This window comes from Selaginella moellendorffii, unplaced genomic scaffold (assembly GCF_000143415.4).
Source record: "Selaginella moellendorffii unplaced genomic scaffold, v1.0 SELMOscaffold_1, whole genome shotgun sequence".
Classification (NCBI taxonomy): domain Eukaryota; kingdom Viridiplantae; phylum Streptophyta; class Lycopodiopsida; order Selaginellales; family Selaginellaceae; genus Selaginella; species Selaginella moellendorffii.
This window is the reverse complement of record NW_003314262.1, coordinates 1,192,966-1,214,981: the sequence shown is the minus strand read 5'-3', so window position 1 is coordinate 1,214,981 and position 22,016 is coordinate 1,192,966. Positions and strand designations below refer to the sequence as shown.

General features: G+C 50.1%; 7 protein-coding genes and 1 pseudogene across 9 annotated transcripts; 4 read left to right on the top strand and 4 right to left on the bottom strand.

Moving 5' to 3' along the window:
* Positions 1–1,306, bottom strand: LOC9629687 (very-long-chain 3-oxoacyl-CoA reductase). 2 transcript variants are annotated; one of them, XM_002961379.2, is made up of 7 exons: positions 1,249–1,306; positions 1,047–1,176; positions 834–976; positions 599–718; positions 413–506; positions 246–360; positions 1–183 (listed from the first exon to the last, which is right to left on the bottom strand). In XM_002961379.2, the coding sequence occupies exons 1-7, from the start codon at positions 1,258–1,260 to the stop codon at positions 60–62; spliced, it is 738 nt and encodes a 245-aa protein (XP_002961425.1). In that variant the 5' UTR covers positions 1,261–1,306; the 3' UTR covers positions 1–59. The 2 variants fall into 2 exon arrangements, with proteins under 2 accessions (XP_002961425.1, XP_024535059.1); XM_024679291.1 differs by having other exon boundaries at positions 1,047–1,171; positions 1,249–1,291.
* Positions 1,307–1,355: 49 nt separating this feature from the next.
* On the top strand, positions 1,356–2,991 carry LOC9656915 (porphobilinogen deaminase, chloroplastic). Its single transcript, XM_002961842.2, has 5 exons — positions 1,356–1,527; positions 1,600–2,005; positions 2,179–2,385; positions 2,441–2,621; positions 2,676–2,991. Exons 1-5 carry the CDS (start codon positions 1,376–1,378, stop codon positions 2,789–2,791), a joined length of 1,062 nt encoding a protein of 353 aa, XP_002961888.1. The 5' UTR covers positions 1,356–1,375; the 3' UTR covers positions 2,792–2,991.
* Positions 2,992–3,714: 723 nt separating this feature from the next.
* LOC9656914 (protein ECERIFERUM 3) lies at positions 3,715–6,663 on the bottom strand. Its single transcript, XM_002961378.2, has 11 exons — positions 6,398–6,663; positions 6,066–6,286; positions 5,778–6,004; positions 5,493–5,712; positions 5,305–5,429; positions 5,001–5,254; positions 4,834–4,941; positions 4,573–4,779; positions 4,404–4,514; positions 4,161–4,334; positions 3,715–4,080 (listed from the first exon to the last, which is right to left on the bottom strand). The coding sequence occupies exons 1-11, from the start codon at positions 6,452–6,454 to the stop codon at positions 3,922–3,924; spliced, it is 1,863 nt and encodes a 620-aa protein (XP_002961424.1). The 5' UTR covers positions 6,455–6,663; the 3' UTR covers positions 3,715–3,921.
* A 115-nt stretch (positions 6,664–6,778) lies between these two features.
* Positions 6,779–7,900, bottom strand: LOC9629686 (annotated as a pseudogene).
* Positions 7,901–11,865: 3,965 nt separating this feature from the next.
* Positions 11,866–14,044, top strand: LOC9629684. The gene has a single exon (XM_024678685.1). The coding sequence runs from the start codon at positions 11,876–11,878 to the stop codon at positions 14,003–14,005; it is 2,130 nt and encodes a 709-aa protein (XP_024534453.1). The 5' UTR covers positions 11,866–11,875; the 3' UTR covers positions 14,006–14,044.
* LOC9629683 lies at positions 13,999–14,651 on the top strand. Its single transcript, XM_002961839.3, has 3 exons — positions 13,999–14,265; positions 14,313–14,379; positions 14,447–14,651. Exons 1-3 carry the CDS (start codon positions 14,109–14,111, stop codon positions 14,589–14,591), a joined length of 369 nt encoding a protein of 122 aa, XP_002961885.2. The 5' UTR covers positions 13,999–14,108; the 3' UTR covers positions 14,592–14,651.
* LOC9629682 (transcription elongation factor SPT6-like) lies at positions 14,644–20,545 on the top strand. The gene is given in 16 exon segments (XM_024678675.1): positions 14,644–14,710; positions 14,781–14,867; positions 14,927–15,207; positions 15,269–15,416; positions 15,465–15,585; positions 15,637–15,916; positions 15,977–16,168; positions 16,221–16,334; positions 16,388–16,738; positions 16,803–16,910; positions 16,962–17,738; positions 17,793–17,937; positions 18,002–19,176; positions 19,247–19,456; positions 19,517–20,090; positions 20,153–20,545. Coding segments are annotated over 16 exon segments (4,728 nt in total). The 5' UTR covers positions 14,644–14,694; the 3' UTR covers positions 20,302–20,545.
* LOC112347596 (coproporphyrinogen-III oxidase 1, chloroplastic-like) lies at positions 20,378–22,012 on the bottom strand. 2 transcript variants are annotated; one of them, XM_024678694.1, is made up of 8 exons: positions 21,517–22,012; positions 21,381–21,456; positions 21,218–21,312; positions 21,074–21,157; positions 20,934–21,021; positions 20,759–20,883; positions 20,576–20,674; positions 20,378–20,505 (listed from the first exon to the last, which is right to left on the bottom strand). In XM_024678694.1, the coding sequence occupies exons 1-8, from the start codon at positions 21,985–21,987 to the stop codon at positions 20,437–20,439; spliced, it is 1,107 nt and encodes a 368-aa protein (XP_024534462.1). In that variant the 5' UTR covers positions 21,988–22,012; the 3' UTR covers positions 20,378–20,436. The 2 variants fall into 2 exon arrangements, with proteins under 2 accessions (XP_024534462.1, XP_024534459.1); XM_024678691.1 differs by having other exon boundaries at positions 20,576–20,883.
* Between the last annotated feature and the right edge of the window lie 4 nt (positions 22,013–22,016).

Here is a 22,016-nt window from a genome sequence, read left to right as displayed (position 1 = left end):
TCCAAGAACCCTAAAACAGGGGAGCTCCTATAAAACACACAAACTGTACAGGGATGTCTCTAGAATTTCTCGAAGAAGGGTCGCAAATCCAGTTCCATGGTCCACGCGCTCTTGTCTTGGCAATGCAGCTGCCAGAAGCTATCGGCGACGGCATCTGGGTTTAGCCCAGTTTGATCATTGGCACTGCTCAAACGAAGAATTGGAGAAATCGTCAAATCCTTCTTTCGGGGCGGAGGATTTCTTACTTCTGCGACGAAGCGATCATACCATCGATGACAACGTGAGCGACGTGAATCCCCTGCGGCTGGTATTCTCTCGCCAGGCATTGCGCGAGAGCTCGCAGGCCAAACTTACCGCAAGCTACAAGATCAAATCTAGGATCATATCAAAGATAGAGGCAGAAGATCCATACCAAGCTCTGCAAAACCAGCGCTTCCTCGCAGCGAAGCAGTGGCGCCAGTGAAGAGAATGCTTCCTTTTCTTCGCTCGACCATGCCTGGCAGCACCTACATTACAAACGCGACAAGGGGATCTTGAGCGCTAGCCCCTTTAAGAAAGATTCGCGAAGACGACGATCAAAGAAATAAAAAAGAAGAACCTGTTGAGCACAGTAGAACGCGCCCATGATTGGCACCGTGATGGATCGCTCGAAGGACTCGGGCTTGACGTCCGTGAACTTGGGAGGCGGCCATGGAAATGGAGTGTTGGTATTAAAGACCTGGGAGGAAGAACACGCAAGAAAAGTATCCATCAAAATCAATCAAGTCTAGCGAAAGAATTCTTGGAAAGCTGCTGGATCGGTTGCGAGGATGGATACGTCACACTGTTCTTACCAAACTCTCCACCGCGCCGAGCGAGTGGACGGCCTCGAATGCCTCCTTGACGGACTTGCCATCGGCGCAATCGATTCGAATCGCCGCGACCTGCGCCTTGGCCTCCTTCTCCACGATCTCCTCGGCCAATTTCATGAGCTTCTCTGGATCACAGACACAGATCTGATCATCGTCCCGGCGGCGCTGCGCCGCAAATCGATTGGATTCACAGACCTAGGTTCCGGGAGAGAATGGCGACGATGTAGCCCTCGCGAGCAAACCTCCGCGCGATTGAGAGGCCCAGGCCAGGCCCGACGCCCACCACCGCAGTGACGCGCCGCGCGATCTCTCCTCGCATTCTTCTCTGCCGCGAAGCAAAGCTTTAGACAAGAACTCGAGAGGAGCACGAGAGACCTCCCCCGGCAGAGATGCGTACCTCCGTATACATGAGATCTCTTTCAAGGTAAGATGCTCTGGAATATTCTGTTCTTAACCTAAACCAATAAACCTAAACCTTTAAACCCTAAAGCCCCTTCCTTATTTTATCCCCTTAAGCGCGAGCTATGGCCGCTGTGGCGCGCCCGCCATTGCTCTTGGATTTGCAGGGCGATCGCGCCGCCAGGGGGAGGAAGAGTGGTGCCAGGCATGGGATTACGGTGAGGGCGGCGGTGGCGAGCACAGATGTGGCGGTCATCCGGATTGGAACGCGCGGAAGGTCAGTCAGTGGATTTCTCTCTTCCGGATCCGTGCGCTGAGGGGAATGCTGTGGAAATCCCTGCGAATGCAGCCCGCTGGCGCTGGCACAGGCGTACCAGACGCGAGATCTGCTCAAGGGCGCGCATCCGGAGCTCGCCGAGGATGGCGCGCTGGAAATCGTGATTATCAAGACGACCGGGGATAAGATTCTCAACCAGCCACTCGCGGACATTGGTGGGAAGGGACTCTTCACCAAAGAGATTGACGATGCGCTGCTCGACAACAGGATCGACATTGCGGTTCACTCGATGAAGGATGTGCCGACGTATCTCCCGCAAGGGACCATTCTTCCTTGCAACCTGCGAAGGGAGGACGCTAGAGATGCTTTCATCAGTCTCAAAGCAAAGTCGCTGGCTGAATTGCCGCCGGGAAGCGTCGTCGGGACTGCATCGCTGCGAAGAAAGTCGCAAATTCTCAAGAGGTATCCTCATCTCCAGGTGAGATAGCTGTTCTCGTGCTTGTTTTTCTTTCTTTCTTCCTTTGCTTGTTTGTTTGTATTACCTTTGCTTTATCTTTTCTTCTTTCGTGCTTGATGCCAAGATGGTTTGATCCCGATTCTGTCCTATTGTTTTTTGTGCCTGATCAAAATGGGATTTGACTTTCCACCCAGGTTGACACGAACTTTAGAGGCAACGTCCAAACCCGGCTTAAGAAGCTCCAAGAGGGAATCGTGACTGCGACGCTCTTGGCATTGGCTGGCCTCAAGCGCTTGAACATGACGGAGCACGTCACTGGTGTGCTTCCCATGGACGAGATGCTTCCGGCCATTGCGCAGGGAGCCATTGGAATTGCTTGCAGACAAGGCGATGAGAAAATGGTATTCGCTTCTTTGTTTTCTCTCGAGTGTGACTCTGTTTTGTCTGTCGATGCAGGAGAGATATCTGGCTTCTCTCAACCACGAAGAGACGAGACTGGCCGTTTCGTGCGAGAGAGCCTTTCTGGAAATGCTCGACGGCTCATGCCGGACTCCAATTGCTGGATACGCACACAGGGACAAGCTCACGGACGAGTGCAAGTTCCGGGGACTCGTTGCATCACCTGACGGCACCCAAGGTTTGCTTTTGCTTTTTGTGCAAAGATCATCCTTTGTAACTGGTTGAAACTCAGTGCTGGAGACAACTCGGAGTGGGCAATACAATCTTGACGAGATGGTGGCCATGGGGAAAGACGCTGCCAAAGAGCTGCTTTCGAAATCAGGCCCCTCGCTTCTTAACTGGTCTTGAAGTCTGGTTTCCATCTATGCACTTCGTTTCGAAGAACCAGTGATGGACCGAGGAAGTGATTCTATTGGCAAGAGGTGTAAATTATATGCAAGTTTTGTGCTGCCACTTACATTATCAAGACTCACACGGAATCTTGTCCAAAGCTGAGTGTTTTCTTGTACGGTCAGTCCTCCTTTGAGAAAGATAAGTTTTAAAAGTTAGATTCGCGATCATGAAGCGCTCAAACAAGAGGATAGACCAAGATGATACTTTGGAGATGATCACATTCAAGAATTGAGGGATTGAAGGATTTTTGCAAATAAGAAATCCTAGAGATTCTAGTAGGGATAACATGCTTGATGAGAGGGGCAACATGATTTCCTAGTAGTGAATGCAAGGAAAAGAACTAGAGAGTGGAAATAAAATAAAGCTAGCAAAAGCAAACTAGATTGTTTGGGAGAAAGGTAGCTTGGTTGAAGAGAAAAAATAAAGTAATATGGTAAGGAAACCGAGAAAAAGGACATCAAAGTGAGTTCAGGGAGCAACAAGCAATGGATTTTGTCTTGTGTGCTTAGTGCACAATGCTTTCTCTTGGAGTTGTTCTTGGGGTAAATTGCAATCAAACTGTGGTCAATCTTAGTCGTGCATGATGCGTGGGTTAGCTGGGAGATTGCAATCAGCAAGAAAAAACTTGTGCAAGCAGTGAAGCATACTTCGCTGGGACTCGATGCTCTCCATGGAGCCGAGCTCGTTTCACAGGGACTTGGAATGGAGCAATGTAATCTCTAAAGGTCTGGGTGATCCAGGGATTTCCAGAGTGTGTTTGGAAATTAGTTCATGTTATAGAAGGCCTGATGGTGGATCGCAAGGGGTGGAATTCAAGAGCAAGCTCGAGATGGCTCAACATGTTTCTGCAAAGGATGCGTTAGACTAATAGTCTTAAATTATGATTTTTTCTTCAAAAGATTGAAGGATGCTGCTTCTTTCTACAAGTAAATTAGTCTACGCTATGATTCTCTCCTCTTTCTCAGTGATCGCTGAAAAATCTGATCGGTACAAGTAAACTGAGATTTCTTTCTTTTTTGTTTCCTTCTTTATAAAAATGTCTTTTTCGTTTTGTTTTTCTTTTCCCTTTAGTTTGCTCTGAACTTTCAAAGGACTGGCTCAAGCCCGTGCTTAAGTGCCGCTTCCCACACTAGATCAATGTGATCGATGTCAATGCTGCCAACTTCGTGATGCGTCCAATTCTCCAGCGCATGAACGAGACCGCCGGCGTGACACGCAGCAACCACCCCCCTGTCAAACGTATACTGCAAAAAAGCGCAGCGGAGCCACCAACACAGAAAGAAGTGAGGAATCAAAGCGGCGGAGATGTCATCGAGCAACCAACCTCGCAACTGTGCACGCCCTCTACGCTCTGTGGCAGCTTCATCCCTGCCAGCTTTCCATACGTGCAGTCTTTCCTGTACTCGTGAACAGGAGGTACCACAAATTGATGAAAGTGGCTCCCATGCGGAGCCCAGCTCTGATCCTGGCTCGTCGCCCATTTGCCAACGATCCATGTCTGCGGGAAAAACGAACAAAGAAAAGCCTTTCTTCATCTGAAAAGAGGAAAACGAAGGGAAACTGTCACCTTGCACGTCTGACCGGCTTGGTACTTGGTCACCTGCACAAGATTATGTCGGCAGTCCGCCGGAGCTTCGTCCACTATGGACTGGTATCGCTCTCTCGAAGTGGTAAGCATCTGGAAAAGAACCTGGAGTGAGAAAGCAAGAAAAACCTGTGTGAAAGTACAATGGTACCATGATGCGGACGTTCCTCCTGCAGAGATAGAGCGCAATTGCGCGCCCGATCTTGGATGTAGATCCGGTCAGAAAGACTTCGCTCGTCTCGGCTGGGAGCTCCCGCAAGACGAGCGCAGCTGTGAGTGTGTTCCCATGGACAACACGGACTTTGAGATTCGGGTGCTTTTTCACGAACAGCAGGCCGCCACCATTGAGCGATTCATTCTGCAGAAAGCACGGGAAGTAGAAAACAAGAGCGCAGGAGATTTAGATGCTCACCTTGTTTAATGCAGCCAGGCTGATAACTTTGACGCCAAGCTCGTCCGCGTCCAGGATGGCTCGTTCGATGTGCCTGTTGATGCCAGCAGCACAAGCAGGAATGAAGTACTGATCCAAGAGAGTGTTAGAAACGCGAAATCCCACAACAAAGTTTCTGTCTAGCTTACATGGAATCCATATCTCGGAACCACCCAGCTCTGTGCATGTAGCCCGTCGAGAAGATACTTTGTTGCCACAAAAGTTTTTCCCCATATCCATACACAGAAGCAGGAGACTAAGCCGATTGGGAAAACGAGCCAAGCGTACCACTCGCCTCTAAAAGGGACGCTCGAAGCGGTCCGGCCACTAAAAGCAACGTGCAGCGAGGACAATATGTCAATGCAATGGACCAGGAAAACGAACTGCGGGACAGCTTCTCGTCCTGGAAGCAAGTAGTGACGATAATGACAAAAAACTTCCAGGCGTACATACCATCTTTCCTGATCGATCTGTAAAACGCGTGAGTGTTTGGATGTTGCGTGCCACCTAAATAATCGTACAGCGGCATGAATAAACAAAAATTGGATTTGAGATCCAAATGGTGAAGAGAATGGTAGCTGCGATCAAAAGAAAAAACCAAACAAGTTTATTCTAGGTACTTATAAGAAAAAAGAACTTACGATGGTGTGTAAATCAGATACTTGAGCAACGGAAGCTTCTGAAAAGCCCACAAAGGTACGATCTCGCAGTTGAAATGTCCCAAGTATTTGAAGAAGTCAAAAGCCAGGGGATACACGTAGAAGAGAGCTAGACAGCTTCCGCCTAGAAAACACGACGCAAAAATGGGTACAGACATCAAAACCGTCTGGAGAAGGGCCTCTAGGAAAGTGTGAGTAAAAGCTGCACGTCAATCACACGGAAAAATCAGCTCAGAGAACAAAGAAGAAAATCGGACTGTACTTAACCCGTTGCTGGCTCGGGTGCAGTAGAAGCATGGTGGTAAGAATGAAAAGAACGAAACAAAGATTTCGTGTGGAAGGCCCGATGAAGCCAGTAGTAAGCAGACTCGGTGACCCCGGCGTGGAAAGCAATCAGGTAGACGAGACCGCGAAGATTCCAAATGGAAAACCCGCTGATGTCATTGGGTCCAAGTGCGTAAGCCAGCAACGAGTGCAGGATAATTCCATTGTCGCTGAAAGGAGAAAAGACAATGCCATGAGATGGACAAAAACAAAAGGGAGAACGAAAGTTACCAGTCAAATTCTCGATCGACTTGCTCGTAAGTGAGAGCATAAGATATGATCTGATGGTGTTTCACCACGGCGTGTAGACGAGCGAAGCTGGACCAAGCCTGGTACAGCGCGTAGCGAAGAGCAGCGATGACGAGAATGTGGAAACACCAATTGTCGCGGGGGCTCGTCCCCAAGTAGTGAGAATGAGCAGCGCTCAAGAATATCGGTAGAAACAAGTGATACTGCAAAACAAGAAAATTGAAAACCAACAAGGCCAGGCAATCAGCAAAAGACTGGAGCCAGAAAAGAAAGAAGAAGAAGAAATAGAAGAAAAAAAAGGTTTTTGTATTCACCTTGTAAGTGCCCATCCGCTGCCATGGCCAGCAGCCCAGTATCTTGCTCTCCTCCATCCCTGCAGAGCCACCAAAAACGAAGAACAAGACCAACTAAACACAGAGACAAGGAAGAAGAAGAGAAGAACTCCGAAGGCGAAGAGAAGAAGAACAAGAAGAAGACGATGTGAGACGAACAAGAGAGCAGGAAAAAACGAAGAAAAAAAGAACGCACTGACGGTGTGAGACGAGAGGACGAACAAGGCACCACCGCCCTGTAAAAGAATATGCTCTCCGGCAGTGAGGTGCGCGGTCACATGTCCGGTTTAAATGCTACGACCAAAACACCAAACTCGGACAACTGGTTTGGTGAAGCCGAGATCGAATAAACGAGACTCATTCTCGCTTTTAAGGTGGCTACCTTCAATCAATCAAGTTCTCGCTGCAAACAAGTGTCTGAATTCGTAAGAACTATGTGACACAAACCTTTTCTAGCTTGTGACTTTGCTCTCCTACATGGCTAGCTCCGGGCCCCTTGTAAAAGATTTGAAAATGACGGGGATGGGCGATTGCGCATTTCCTCCTGTATCTTTTTCATTTCCTCCGGATCTGCGAGCACCACGACTCAGCCAAAGGAGGAGAAGCGAAAATCAAGAACAAAAAGGGAACCAACAACTACAACGAAAGGAGGGAAAAGGGAAACGTAATTGCTTACCTATGTTGTCCATAAGTTTGGGAAGGACGACAACGGCTATCAGCATAAAAGCCACCATCAATCCCATGGGACTCTTCAACAAGCCGAGGACTGAAAACGGCTCACGCTTCTGAAACGAAACAAACTTATGTATCTTGAACAGCAACAGCAAGAGAGGATGATCACCTCGAAGTATTGCTCCTGTCTCATTGGCTCGAGCACCAAGTTACCGGAGAGAACTCTTCCGGTCTCGACCGACTTGCTCTCACTTGCCCGTGCAGTCTTGCACTCACGTCAACCCGGAGCTGCACGAAGAAAGAATTTGTAAAGGAAAAAAATTTCGAGACTCGACTGTAAATGTACCGGTGAAAAAAAAAATCCAGGCGCAGAGACTTCGATCAGATGTGTGCCTGCCGGAATCCCTTGACTAAATAAACGAAACCATGTTTTTCGAATAAGACATCACACAAGCATAGAAAGAATGAAATAAAACTAACAAGCTACTTACAAAGCGAAATAGCCATTCTTGAGTGGGAAAGTGATTTTCTCCCCTCCATTCAGCAAGAGCTTGACACTGGCAGGCTTCAATTGAAGATCTAGCGAATAAGAAGAGCAAAACTAGCAAATCGAAACGAAGAGAGGACGAATCCATCATACCTTGCAATCTGATCGTCCCGTCAATCACATATCTCTCCTCGCCCCTGCGCTAGATCGCATCAGCCAGCAGAAAAGGAGCTGTGAGATCCGAAATCGCTCACCTGGCCGCGAAGAACCCAATCGCGAACACGCACAGCGCCAGAAAGACCGCCATCGCCATTAGGGCACGAAAAACAAAGGAATATCCTTTAGTCTAGCAAAAAGGATTAAAGGGTCGTTGAAATTAATATTATCTTTAAGGTTTAGGGTTGAAGCCAACGAATGAAGCGCTCAAACAAGAGGATCGAGTCCATCACCCAGGATGATACTTTGGAGATGATTTTGAGCTTTGTGGACCTGGCCACACTATCGAATTGCTTGGTCGTTTGCAAGTCATGGAACTCCATCATCAACTCACACACCTTTCGCCACCTGTGGTGCCGCAACGCTGGTGTCAAAGAGACACCCCAGATCCTGACAAGCGTCCCCGGTTCCGAGTACACGAGCTGGTGCTTGTACGCCTTTGGAGAGTCGGGCCACAGGCGAGAGCTCAAGCTACCCCCATTGCGGAAGCCCTATACTTTTGCTAGAATCAAGGCTTCCGCTGGCGGCCTTCTATGCGCCTTCTGCTTGCCACCACAAGCACGTCCAAAGTACCATTTCCTGGTGGGCAATCCACTCACCTGCGAGTGGATGGAGATACCAGCTCTGCAGTGGAAGGACGCAGAAGAAGCGACCATGGACTTTGCGATGTTTGTGGACGATGCCAGTGGTTTCTTCAAGCTGGGCGTTCACTGTGCTGCTGCAACGGGGCACACTGGCTACGTATACGACTCAGCCACTCAAGCGTGGTCGGCATTGGGTATGCTGCACTTCTCGCAAGCTTACATCAAAGTGAGGACCAAGAGGGAAGAGCTCTGCAACATGAACCTTATACCCACATTTCCAGAAATGGACGACTTCTACTACGACATCACTACCCTGCGCATGTATGACATCCGACGTTGTGAGTGGAGTGTTGGGAGTGTGGTGTGCAGCCTCAAGTTCACAACAGGCTGTGAAAGGCAATTCAAGGCTGGCAAAGGGGAATTCGACAGCCGTGTGTGCTGTGTTTTGCCGCAGCCAGGCTTGTCCACATCGAGGCTGTGGGAGTACAATGGCCAGCAATACTTTGCAAGTGCCTGGGTGTATGCAGGGGTTACCTGTGACAGAGATGATGGAGTAGATGGTTTTGGCGTGTGGACAGTTGAGAACAATGGAAGCTTGGTTGCAGTTTCTGCTGTGTGTGTAACCTGCGCTATAAAGGATCCTAAACGTCAGTATTATATGCTTCAAGTGATGACAGCCGCCGATGGCAACCTTGTCTGCTTCTCAGACGACGCTCCAGTTGTGGTTTACAACCTGAACACGGACAAATGGTGCGAGATAGAGCCACCCCAGCTCACAGATCGTTTCAATGAAACGGTGGTTTATCGACCGTCTTTGAGGCGTGTGGCATGAATACCAATTCTGACGCAAGTTTGAGACCGATTCTAAAGGCGGTCAAATGATATAGTGAATGAGGAGATGGTTTTAGTGTTTTTGGGTTCTAGTGCCAGGGCTCGCCACGCTTCCTGTGCTAGCAGCAGCAGCAGCGGCGGCATTGGGACGATTGAGCGCTCTCTTCACGGATGTATTTGGAGTTTTTGTTTTGGGGAAAAAGTCTTTGCTGTCTTTCTGACAAACGTGATCTCTAATGTTGTACCGTCACCCCGGTATTAACGTCAGGAACAAGCTTCTCGCTTCTTTGCCGCCTCGAAGTCATGGCGCTCTTTTGAAGTAAGAAAATATTAAACTTTTCACAAATCCCCTGGGTCAAAGAAATAATCCTGGCTTCTTGAAATGCTGACAGTCCCATGTTTTTTATCTGCCCCTTCGCCCGCAAGCTTTGGAAGCGAGAATTTACAAACTACAGTTCGAGACAATCTCACATCGTTCTCGACTCTGACCGTATCCTGGTGTGTAGAGTTTGACAGACAGTAGACGCAATTCATTGGTACAAGCTCGGATTCGTGTACGAACTAGACGTTGTGAATTAAGGCGATGAATGAACGTGTTGCCTAGCAACTGCCTTCAACTCGACCAAGAGCAGCGTTTGGTCGTCGTTCTTAGAAGACGCTAAGATCTTGTAGACGACCTGCTTCAGTTATTCGTAGTCTCTGACCTGCAACGCCTTCCGAATCTGTCCACAATTAATTGTCTATGCTGTTTTTATCGACTCCATCAGAAACAAGAATAAGGAGGAAGTCGCAGCCTTTGGAGATGTCAAAGTTGACAATGTCCGGAACAGCACTCACAGCTTGACTCAGCTGCAGATTGCTCTTGAACGACCAATCTCCAATGCTGCGGGTCACCATGAGCGAATCTGCATCGTCTTCTTTGCCAGCCACAGTTATGCGTCTAGCCACCCGCCTTGACGACCCTGTCTAGCTCCCCAGGACACTTGCAGTCATGCTCCTGGCTGATATCCATTACGTAACCATAAGCATCGCCAACATTGCCAACAAAGACCTGGTCGTCATGAGGTACGGTCGCTGTACTCCCACAGCAGTCAGGATCTGGAGCCCGTGAATCTGCCTCGATGCAACCTCCTCGCACAGTTGCCATCCCGGAAAGCCTGATTGCATCCTGCTCATGCTGCCAGCGAAGCGTGCCACTTGATCCCCGCCGACCTTGAGCTTCTCCATTGTGAATGTTTTGGAAGCACAACACTCTGACGCCCTAATAGTTACCCTGTAAGTCTTAAAAAAACCTTTAAAGTTCAAAGAAAAATCCTTTTGGGTTTATAACTTTTAGATCCTAAGCCTTCAAGCAAAGGGATGGAGTCCATCACCCAGGATGATACTTTGGAGAGGATTTTGAGCTTTGTGGACCTGGCCACGCTGTCGAGTTGCTTGGTCGTTTGCAAGTCATGGAAGTCCATCATCAAGTCGCACACCTTTCGCCACCTGTGGTGCCGCAACGCTGGTGTCAGAGCGGCCCCCCGGATCATGACAAGCTCCTTTGGGCACGAGCGCTGCTATGCGTTTGGAGCGTTGGGTAACAGGCGAGAGCTCAAGCTACCCCCAGTGCAGGAATCCTTTGCTTTTGCTAAGGTCGTGGCTTCTGCTGGCGGCCTTGTATGCCTCCACTGCGTGCCCCGTGTTTTTGTACCACCACAAGCGCTCGAGTACTATTTCCTGGTCGGTAATCCACTCACCCGGGAATGGACGGAGATACCAGCGCTGCAGTGGAAGCACACAGAAGAAGCAGCGACCATCGACGACTTTGTGATGTTTGTGGACGATGGCAGTGGTTTCTTCAAGCTGGGCGTGCACCACTCGGGTGCTGCTGCAACGGGCCACACTGGCTACGTGTACGACTCGGCCACTCGAGTGTGGTCGGCACTAGGCATGCTGCACTTCTCGCAAGCTCACGTCAAAGCTAGAACCAAGAGAGCGGGGCTACTCAACATGAACCTTGGGAGCAACACCCCCACATTCCCAGGCATGGACGACTTCTATTACAACCTCACTACTTTGCGCGTGTATGACATCAGATGCTGCGAGTGGAGCGTTGGGAGTGTGGTGCCCAGCCTTAGGTTCACAACAGGCCTCAAAGGAAAATTCCACTGCGTTTTGCCACAGCCGGGCCGGTGTGCCTCGAGGCTATGGGAGTACAATGGTCAGCAATACTTTGCAAGCGCCTGGGTGTATGCAAGAGATTATAAAGGACTGGATGGTTTTGGCATATGGAGAGTTGACAACAATGGCAGCTTGGTTACAGTTTCTGTTGTGCATATAATCTGCATTCTAAAGAAGGGATTATATCGTCGTATGTTTCAAGTGAAGACTGCTGCCGATGGCAATCTTGTTTGCTTCTCGGAGGAGAATCCAGTTGTGGTTTACGACCTGAACGCAAACACTTGGAGCCAGATACCTGCCGAGCTCATGGATGATTACAGTGGAGCAGTGGTTTATCGACCGTCTCTGAGGGCTGTGACATGAATCCGAATCACCAGGAATTAGTTCTTGGTTTGCTTTTGTTTGAGACAAATTGTAAAATGTCAAATTTATGGTCAAATGAGATTAAGAAAAATGCTTACATCGAATCTAGGGTTTTAGGGTTCTAGAAGAATGGGGTGAGAGGGAATGGCCGCATTCGCCAGGGTCGTCGCTGCCCGCCACGGCCATCGCTTTCTGTGCTCGCTGGTGGAGAGCAGCAGCAGCAGTAGCGGCGGCGGCGGCGGCATTGGGATCATCAGCGGCAGCAGCGGCAGCGCTCTCTCCACCGATGTGGCCTCCAAATGCGACTACGTCAAGGCGCTGTATGGATTCACGTATGGCGCCGGTGCCGCATGGTCCTCTTCCTCGTCGCCCTCGCGCCCTTCACCTTCCGATTGCCGCATCCGCCAGGCCGTGGCAATGGCGCTGCAAAACTATCTCCACTTCCGGCGTGGAGTGCCGCTGGACGACGCCGTCTTCATCAGCACTGGCGCTCCAACCTACATCAATTCCGTGGTGCAGCGCTTGCGAGGTGCTGGCGATCAGCAGCAGCAGCAGCAAGAGCGCAGCTACGATCAGGTGAGGACGTGGGTGGAAGCGGTGATGCAAAAGGAAGGTGTGGATGAGATGGAGCCTTTCCTGGAGAGCATTGGCATGGCTAGCGCCAATGACTCCCTTGTCTTCCCTCGCGTGGATCTCTGTGGAGACATGGGACTGCTCCGCACTGCCAAGGCCATGGAAGGCAAAGGCATTCCCAAGAGGAACTTCTGGCACTTGCTCAAGAGGAACAGGCAAATTCTCCACTACAGTCTGAGAGACTGCTTGGACACGGTCGGGATCCTCTCCGAGCTCGGGTTAGGCCCCAGGGAGCTGGGAGAGGCCGTGTACCATTGTCCCTGGGCTTTCCGCGTGGAGCTGGAAGAGGAGCTGAGACCGGTGATCCAGCAGCTAGAGAGACTCGGTGTCGCGAAGACGGTGATTGGCAAGATCATCACGGATGCTCCCACGCGGGTGGAGGTTCTGAGCCAGGTGAATGCCGAGGCGCTGGTGGTGGCGATCCAGCAGCAAGTTGGCGCGTCCAAGGAGGCGGCGATCAAGATGGTGCGCGATGATCCGGCTGTTCTGGTCGGCTGCAACATCGCAAAGTTGACGCAGATTGTGAAGTACTTCAAGACGGTGCTGCTGCTGGAGGACGACGAGTTGCTCTCGCTGGTGACCAGGTTTCCACGCTTGCTGGTGCTCAACCTGGACAAGAGCGTCATCAACAAGGTGGAGTATCTCAAGGGAATCGGCGTCCAGCGCGCTCACGCCAAGAGGATCATACTCAAGAATCCCCGGGTGCTGGCTTACAGCCTCGAGAGCAACATCATCCCCAAGGTGGAGTTTCTGGACGGCCTCGGTTTTCGTCGCAAGAGCGTTGGTGCTCTGCTGTGCAAATGCCCGCAGCTGCTGAGCGACATGGTAAGCACTTGCCTGCGTCGCAAGGCCAACTTCTTGCTCTTCCTGGGGGTGAAGTCGTCGCAGCTGGCGGACATCATGTACGTGTATCCGGAGTTCATGGGACTCAAGCTCGATGAAGTCAAAACCCGGCTTGCGTTCTACAAGAGCCTTCGGGTGGAGCAGCACGACTTGGCTACCATGCTCACCAAGCATCCGGCCATCATGAACTACGACATCAACACGCAAGTGAAGCCCGTGATCGAGTATTTCAAGTCGAGCTTGGGCTTCACCACCCGGGGACTGGCAGCGTTCCTCCGTCGACGGCCGTCGGTGCTGGGCGAGAGCGTTGAGTTCGTGGACGAGAAAGTCAAGTACTTCGAGGAGCTGGGATTCCGGAGGCACAGCGATGCCTTCAACGAGATACTCGTCTATGCGATGGCCGTTCCCATCGGTTTCATAGAATCTCGGCTGGAGCGGCTGAGGCGATTGGGAATCACGGAGAAGCAACTCAAGACGCTGGTCCAGGTCCGGATGCCGCTGCTGTACAGGGATGACCAGCGCGTGATGGCCACCACTGAGTATCTGCTCAAGGACATGCAGCTCGACATGGACGAGCTGCTCAAGTTCCCGCAGTTTTTCGGCTACGACTTGGAGGACAGGGTGAAGCCGCGGCACAGGCTGGTTGCATGGCTCAAAGCCAAGCACATCATCAAGCAGGACTACCCGCCTTGCTACCTGCATATGCGCCGCCAAGTGTTCGAGGACATGTTTCTGGATTGCCACCCCGAGGCACGGGATATCTTCAGGGGCTACAAGGAACTTGTGGCGACGACATAAAAAGCCACAACAAAAACAAAGCTCGTCTTTGCTACTAAACAGAGACGAGTCGAGGCTGAGCGAAAGAGACAGTCGAGTGGATTGAGCTCTCAGAGTTTCGTCCATGGCTGCTGCTTGGCTCGCGGTGGCTCCTCTTCCGGTGGTATCGCGTCTGCTTACGACGAAGCCGCGCTTGAAGCTGCTGCTGCTAGCGTCTCCAACACTGGACAAGAAGCTACATTCGCCTGGCAAGTCATGGCGAGGGACCTGCGCTCTCTTCGGTATGGATTGCTTCTTGGGCTGTGCGTGAATTCATTAACTTCGGCAGGGGGCGATGGAGGAAGCAGCAGCAAGGAGAAGAGAAAGTTCATAACCAAGGAAGAGGAACCGGAAGAGTGAGTGATTTCCTTTTGGATTCTTGCAAAGAAGTGAGAGTGTTTTTGCTTTGATCGATCTCTATAGGTACTGGCAATCGGCCGCCGAGCGTGAAGGTAGAGGGCCAATGTCGACGCTGTTGCCATACATCGTCATATTTGGCTTCTCCACTCCCTTCGTTATCCTGGCGCTGGGATTTGCCAATGGCTGGATCAAAATCCCTGTGAGGTGATAGAGAAGTGATTAGTTAACAAAGTAATGGGTGTTTAATTAAAACAAAACTTTCACTATATAAAAGCCCTTAGCAGGGTTTAGGTTAGGGCAGTGGCAGAGCAATGGGCGTCCGGGAAGGTATGTAGCAGCGCGCTCCTTCTTTCTTCCTCCTCTCTTTGGTCTCCTAGAGCCGCTGGGGTGTGTGTAGACGATGATTACGAGCGGGACGACGAGGGAGAAGAAGAAGAAGAGGAAGCGCCCGAGAGATTGGACGATGATGACGAAGACGAGGAAGGTAGGCGATTTGCGGCTTGCATTTTCGGGTTTTGGTTCAATTCTCGGAGAAATTCGCAGAGGGACAGGATGAATACGAGAAGGATGATTTTATAATCGATGGAGATGAGGAGGAGGAAGAGGAACCGGAGGAAGCAGAGGATGATGCCCGGCAAGCGACTGACGAGGAAGAGCGAGTCAAGAAGAAGAAACGAAAGAAGAGGTTTGAGTTTGCTTTGTGTCTTCGAATGTAGTTTTCAAGCCGTGCTTGTGCCTCTAGAGAGCACAATGATCAACTGGATGAAGACGATTACGATCTCCTGGAGGAGGCAAGCGTCCGGTTTAAGAGGCCTTCCCAGTCGGTGTGTTTGCGAGTTTTTTTTTTTTCTCTTTGCTTGTTTGTTGATGAAGGCTTTTTGGCAGGAAAATAAAAAGTTTAAGAGACTTAAGAAAGCGAGAACAGAGGGAGGTGCTGTCGGCCTTTCTGATGAAGAGGAGGACGAGGAAGGAGGAAGGCGAGGGCGCACAGCTGAAGAGGCCCTTAAGTACACGCTTTTTGGTGATGACGAAGGTAGAGCTTTTACACATGTTCCTGTGAACTTAGGGGGTGCTTGGTCAGGTGTCGCTCCTGAAGATGTTGCTGAAGAAGAGCAAGGGGAGGATGACCTTGGCGAAGAGGACGAAATGGCTGACTTTATCGTTGATGAAGACGAGACAGACGAGAATGGTCAGCTTCTGAGGTCTGCTTACGCCTTTGAAGTGCTAGCAAGGTTTTAACATCGTGTGTACAGAACTAAGAGGCCCAAAAAGAAGAAGTATTCCCGGCAAGCACCAGGAATATCATCAAGTGCCCTTCAGGAGGCTCAGGAAATTTTTGGTGATGTGTCGCAACTGCTGGAGGACCGGCGCATACGTGTTTCCGAAGCAGAAAGAGAAGAAGGTGCCCATGACGAGGATGATGCTGGTCGAGGAAGACTTGCGAAGGAATTTGAGCCGAGTGTTTTGGAAGAGAAGTACATGACAGAAAATGACGACCGAATTCGTGAAACGGACATTGCTGAAAGGCTTCAGGTAACATTCTCTTCGAAGTTTCCAGTTGTCTTACACTAGATTGTTTTTTCTTTCGTGCAGCCCATGGCTGAAATTATCCTCCCACTTCCACAAGCGGAGATTGCTAGGGAGGCAGAATGGGTTTACGAACGGGCATTTGGCAAGTTTGCTCTTCCTGATCAGAGGCCGGAGTTACAACATGTTGTAAATACCGACAAGGTAGAGGTGATCAAGCAAATAGCAAACGTCATACAGCTGCTTCATGAAGTAGAGGTAACTACTCTTCGTTTTCACATTCTTTCGTCCCTAATGCTCTCAAGAATAGGTCCCTTTCATAGGGATGTATCGTAAGGAGATGTGCAAAGATCTTATCTATGAGGAACAAGAGTCAATAGACGCAGATGGGGACGAAGCAAGACCAACTCTTCGGCATTATAAAGTACGTTATATTCTGGCCACAACACACTCGTGAATGTTTTTTATTTCTTTCAGGTGCTTTGGATAGTACAGTATTGGGATAAGAAATGGTTGCTACTTCAGCGACGAAAGTCGGCCCTTAAAGATGCTTATGTAAAGCGTGCTGGTGATCAGAACGCCGAGTTTCTTAGTAGGATACTCGAGTCTCTTATGGACGCGCCGTCCGAGCAATGTGTTGACGACATCGACGCAAAGTTTAATCTCTACTGTCCACCCGATGAAGTTGAGGTCGAGGAAGGGAAGTTTCGACGGCCAAAACGTCGTTCCTTCTACAGTGTCTGCCGCAAACATGGTCTGGGAAGCGTTACCCAGTTTTTCGGTTTGAGTCCAGACCTGTTTGGAGACAATCTTCTGAACATGTACAAGGTAAAGTGGTAGTTGTTGCATCACTTAAACCATCTTTTTACATACCCTCTTACAAATTATGCAGAAACACGAGTTTGATGATGCTACTTCCACGCCCGATGAAATCGCTGCTACCCGTCTAGCAGGAGAATTCTCCGATATTCAATCTGTGCTTCGTGGAGCAAGGCACATGGTAAGAATGTCTATAACGACGGCTTGTCTCACCTTGTGTTACTTTCTTCAGGCAGCCGTGGAGATAAGTGCCGAGCCCGCTGCACGTGAATATATAAGGAACTTTTACATGGACAGAGCTGTTGTGACCACAAAGCCCACGGTCGAGGGAAATCGAGTTATAGATCCCTTCCATCAATATGCGGACGTTAAATGGCTTCTGAACAAACCAGTAAAAGCTTTTGAAGATGGACAGTGGTTGTTGATACAAAAGGCTGAAGAGGAAAAACTTTTGGAGGTCAGCATTGGGATACCGAAGGATGCAACTGCTACACTCTTTCAAGAGTTTGAGCCGTTGTATCTAAGTGATGGGGTCAGTATAACAGCTCAGCTGTGGAATGAGCAGCGGAAACAGATTCTCAGGGATGCGGTTTCAACATTTTTACTTCCGTCTATGGAAAGGGAGACGAGGGTGGTTTTGACGGGCAGAGCTAAACAGTGGGTGGCTACGAACTGCGCGGATCAGCTTTGGAAATGGATATCTGTTGCTCCATATCCACGGCCAGGTGAACAAGACGACCGAGATGAAGAAGGCGCACGTGTATTGGCATGCTGTTGGGGACCGGGAAAGCCTGCTACGGCTTTTGTTATGCTCGATTCGGCTGGTGAAATAATCGACACTCTTCATGCCGGTTATTTGACTGTCCGAACTGGGAGCTATGAGCAGCAGCAAAGAAAGAAAAATGATCAGCAACGTCTATTGCAGTTCATGACGGAGCACCAGCCACATGTGGTGGTTCTTGGAGCAGCCAATATGAGTTGCCGCTTCCTGAAGGACGACATTTTTGAGGTATTGTGGTTAGATTTAGTGTGTCCGCGTCACTAACAGTGTGAACTTTTGCAGCAAGTGATTTTTAAGATTGTAGAAGAGCATCCGCGTGACCTTGCGGACGGCATAGATATGATACCGCTGGTTTATGGTGACGAGACCATTCCTCGGCTTTACGAGTATTCTCGCGTGTCCGAAGAGCAGCTTCAGCAGCAGCCAGGTTTGTATAGAAAACGTTTTGTCGGATGTTGATTTCTAATTTCGTGTACCTCGTACTGTTTCAGGAATTGTGAGGCGTGCTGTTGCTCTAGGCCGCTATCTCCAGAACCCGCTGGCAGTAGTGTCATCCTTGTGTGGCCCTTCCAGGGAGATTTTGTCTTTGAAGCTACATCCTCTTCAAAACTTTCTCACTCCTGACGAGCTGTATGAAGCAGTGGAGAGGGTGATGGTGACGGTCACAAATCAAGTTGGGGTGGACGTGAATATGGCTGCGTCACACGATTGGCTTTTCGCACCGCTGCAGTTTGTGGCTGGTCTTGGACCAAGGAAGGCCGCTTACATCAAACGCGCTATTCAGGGTGCCGGGCGGGTGAGCTCACGGAAGGAGATGCTTACCTCGCTAGAGCTGATGAAGCGGAACGTTTTCATCAATGCCGCTGGTTTCATCAGGATCCGGGGCTCTGGTCAAGTTCCTTCTGGGACCCTTGATCCTCTGGAGGACACGAGAATCCATCCTGAGTCGTACGACCTCGCCAAGAAGATGGCAGAAGATGCTTACTGCGAAGAACATGGAGAGACAGCAGACGAAGAAGCACTTGAGCTGGCTGTGGAGCATGTTCGAGACCATCCCCGGGTTTTACGGAACCTGGTTATCGAGGAGTATGCCAAAGTTGTTCAAGAGAGGGGGGTCTCTGGGAAGAAGCTGGAGACGCTGATGGATATTAAACGTGAACTCCAACATGGCTACCAGGACTGGCGTGTCAAGTACATGAGCCCCGAGCCCGACGAAGTCTTCTATATGCTTTCGCAAGAAAGCGAAGAGACTTTGTGTGAAGGGAGAATCATCCAAGCGACCGTGCGGAAAGTGCAGCAGAACAAGGTGATGGTGGTTCTGGAATCGGGGCTGATAGGATTTATCAGGAGGGAGGACTTGTCAGATGACCGGGACGTTGATCCGGCCGACAAGGTGGCCGAAGGTAGTATACTCACCTGCAGGATCAAAGAGGTTCACAAAGCCAAGTTTCTATTGGATTTAACGAGCAAGGGAAGTGATTTAAGAGGAGATCACTGGATACCGGGGCGGCCAAGAGATCGCTACTATCAGGTGAACCCGACTTTCTTCCAGGATGAAGAAGAGAAAGCAAGGAAGAAAGTCGAGGAACAGAAGCACAAGACATTTAAGGCCCGGATGATTGTCCATCCCCAGTTTCGAAATATATCGCTGCTAGAGGCCACGCAGGTGCGCATTTCAAACAGTTTGCTAATTGGATCCAAGTCGCTAACCTTTTCTTTTTTGTGTGCTTTTGCAGTCACTGGCTGACAAAGAGATTGGCGACGGGATCATTCGCCCCAGTAGCAAAGGACCGTCTCACTTGTCAATGACGCTGAAGTTCTATCCTAATGTGTTCACTCACATAGAGATAGTTGAAGGTGGTAAGGACGTGAGCAGCATGACAAGTCTCCTCCGCCTTGGGAAAACGCTCAAGATCGGAGAAGATACGTTTGAAGACCTGGACGAGGTGCGTCGTGGTGTTTGTTTCCCTTTGTTGATGCTAAAAACTAGCTCTTACTGCATGCAGGTTATTGCTCGCTATGTCGATCCTCTGGTTGGCCACTGGCGAGAAATGTTTCGCTATCGGAAGTTTAAGCAGGGGACGAAGGAGGAAGTAGACAACATCTTGCGAGCTGAGAAGGAAGCAAACCCGGCTCGCATACCATACTACTTCTCGGTGTGCTACGAGCACCCAGGAGTCTTCACTCTGTCCTACCTCAAGAGCATCAACGTCCACCACGAGTATGTCAGCGTTTCTCCCAAAGGCTTCCGGTTCAGGCACAGATACTTGGACACTCCAGACAAGCTGGTGGCATACTTCCAGAAGCACATCAATGATCCCGTGCCCGAGGCTCCTCCACGGCGTGCTGCCGCTGCTATGGTACCGTCTGGCGACCCCAGAAAAGCTGGCAGCAGAGGCTGGACAGACAACAGAGGTGGTGGCTCTTCGAGAGGGGGATGGGACAACTCTCAAGGTGGTGGTGGTGGTGGTGGTGGCTATGGAAGAAGCGGCGGTGGATGGGATCAAGATAGACGAGGCGGATGGGATCGCGATCGAGATAAAGGAGCTGCTGCCGCTGCTGCTGTTCCTGCTGGCGGAGGTAAGTTTTAAGATATAGTGTAGCTGCTCGTTTGTTCTCAGCTTTCTCGTCTTGGTTTCCAGATCACTGGTCATCCTGGTCGAAGGGTGGTAACTGGGGAGCTCAACAACAACAGCCACAACACCATGACAATGGATGGGGGCAACAGCAGCAACAGCAACAAACTGATGATGGATGGGGGGGGAGCTCGGGTGGCGGAGGCGGATGGTAGCTCCTCGATTTGGCTGTGTAAATAATCAACTTATAGAGATCGGTACGTGACTTGGAAAAGTGAGTACATTCCCGAGAAAAAAAAAAGAAGATCAAAGCGAACTCGCCTTTTTTTGTGATTTGATCTTCGGATATATTACAGCCATTCTCTCGGGTTCTTGCATGCGTCGAGCAAATTCCACTCTTCGCTCCCTTGAACAGGTTGCTATAAGCAAACACAAAAGTTCCATAGCATATAAGTTAAAAAAAAAGCGACTGATTATAATAAATCTTACGTGATCGTACTCCCAGCGAGCGGACAGTGGCAGAGACATGAGAATGCTTTCGATACGGCCTCCAGTCTTGAGCCCAAAAGTAGTGCCTCGATCATACACCTTCACAGAAAATGAAATGAGAAGAGAGTATTGATTCGATTGTAAAGAGAGTATTGTGTTGCTGATTCGATTTTCTCGACTCACCAGGTTGAATTCTACGTATCTTCCCCGGCGCAGCTGTTGCCAATCTTTGTTGGCTTGAGTGAAAGGCGTGTCTTTGCGCTTTTCGACAATGGGAATGTAAGCATCCACCACGGAGTTGGCACACTCTGCGAAACATGAGCTGCAGTCCTAGCGAAATGTGCTTGCTATTGAGTACCTGTTGCGAAACCAAGCAATTGCTCGGGATCCCTGTCGCTGAGATCGTCAAAGAAAATTCCACCGAGACCTCGCCTCTCTCCACGATGCTAGCAGCACACAAGTGTTTATATTTCAAGAGAGAAGAGTCCGAGCGCAAACCTCGATGAGGAAATAGTCATCGCACCATTTCTTAAACTTGGGATAGTACTCGGGATCAAACTTGTCACACGCTCTCTTTTGAATCTGAAAACAGACAACGAGAGTTGGCAAGAGAACGAACAAGAAATAAAACTACCAACACACCTCGTGAAAATGCTTGACATCTTCGTCGAAAATGTACGACGGAGTAAAATCTGTTCCTCCTCCAAACCACCAAGAGCGAGGAGCACCTTCCACATCTGAACCAAGTGAAAAAAAAAAGGCTTGGCTCGCTAGAAACGCGATCTTGAAAAGCTTTGCATCAAACCTTTGGGAGTGTCCGTCTCGAAGTAGCGATAGTTGAAGTGAACCGTGGGAGCAAATGGGTTCTTGGGATGCATTACCTGGCATGAATCTCATAAGCATCGAAGGAAAAATAGAATTGCGGGAGCTCGAGCACTCACCGAGCTGATTCCAGCAGCGAAGAATGGAATTCTCCCAGCCTTGTCCTTGGTGACGCTGGTATCGGCTTTGGCGGCTCGGTAAGCCTCGGGTGGCATCGTCCCATACACAACCGATACATTGACGCCAGCCTTCTCCCACACATTGCCGTCCTGCAATACCCGGCTCACGCCCCCGCCACCGCCCGGCCGAGTCCACACATCCTCGCGAAATTTCGATCCATCCACGGCCTCCACCGCGTCGCACACCTCCTCCTGCGCCGAGAGAATCATCGCTTCGAAGCGCGCGCGCATGGAATCGCTGGCGTCTTCGTCCCGTAGCAGCAATCGCGGATCGCTCTTGCTCTTGGTGCTGCTGGCCGCTGCCGCCATTGCCACTGCTGTCACCCGAGCCTTACTTGGACGACGATGATTCTTCTTGCTCCATCGTAGCTGCTGTGGAGCCGGACACGATCCCAATGCCGCCATCGCCATCACTTCCTCCTCCCTAATCCATTCGGAGC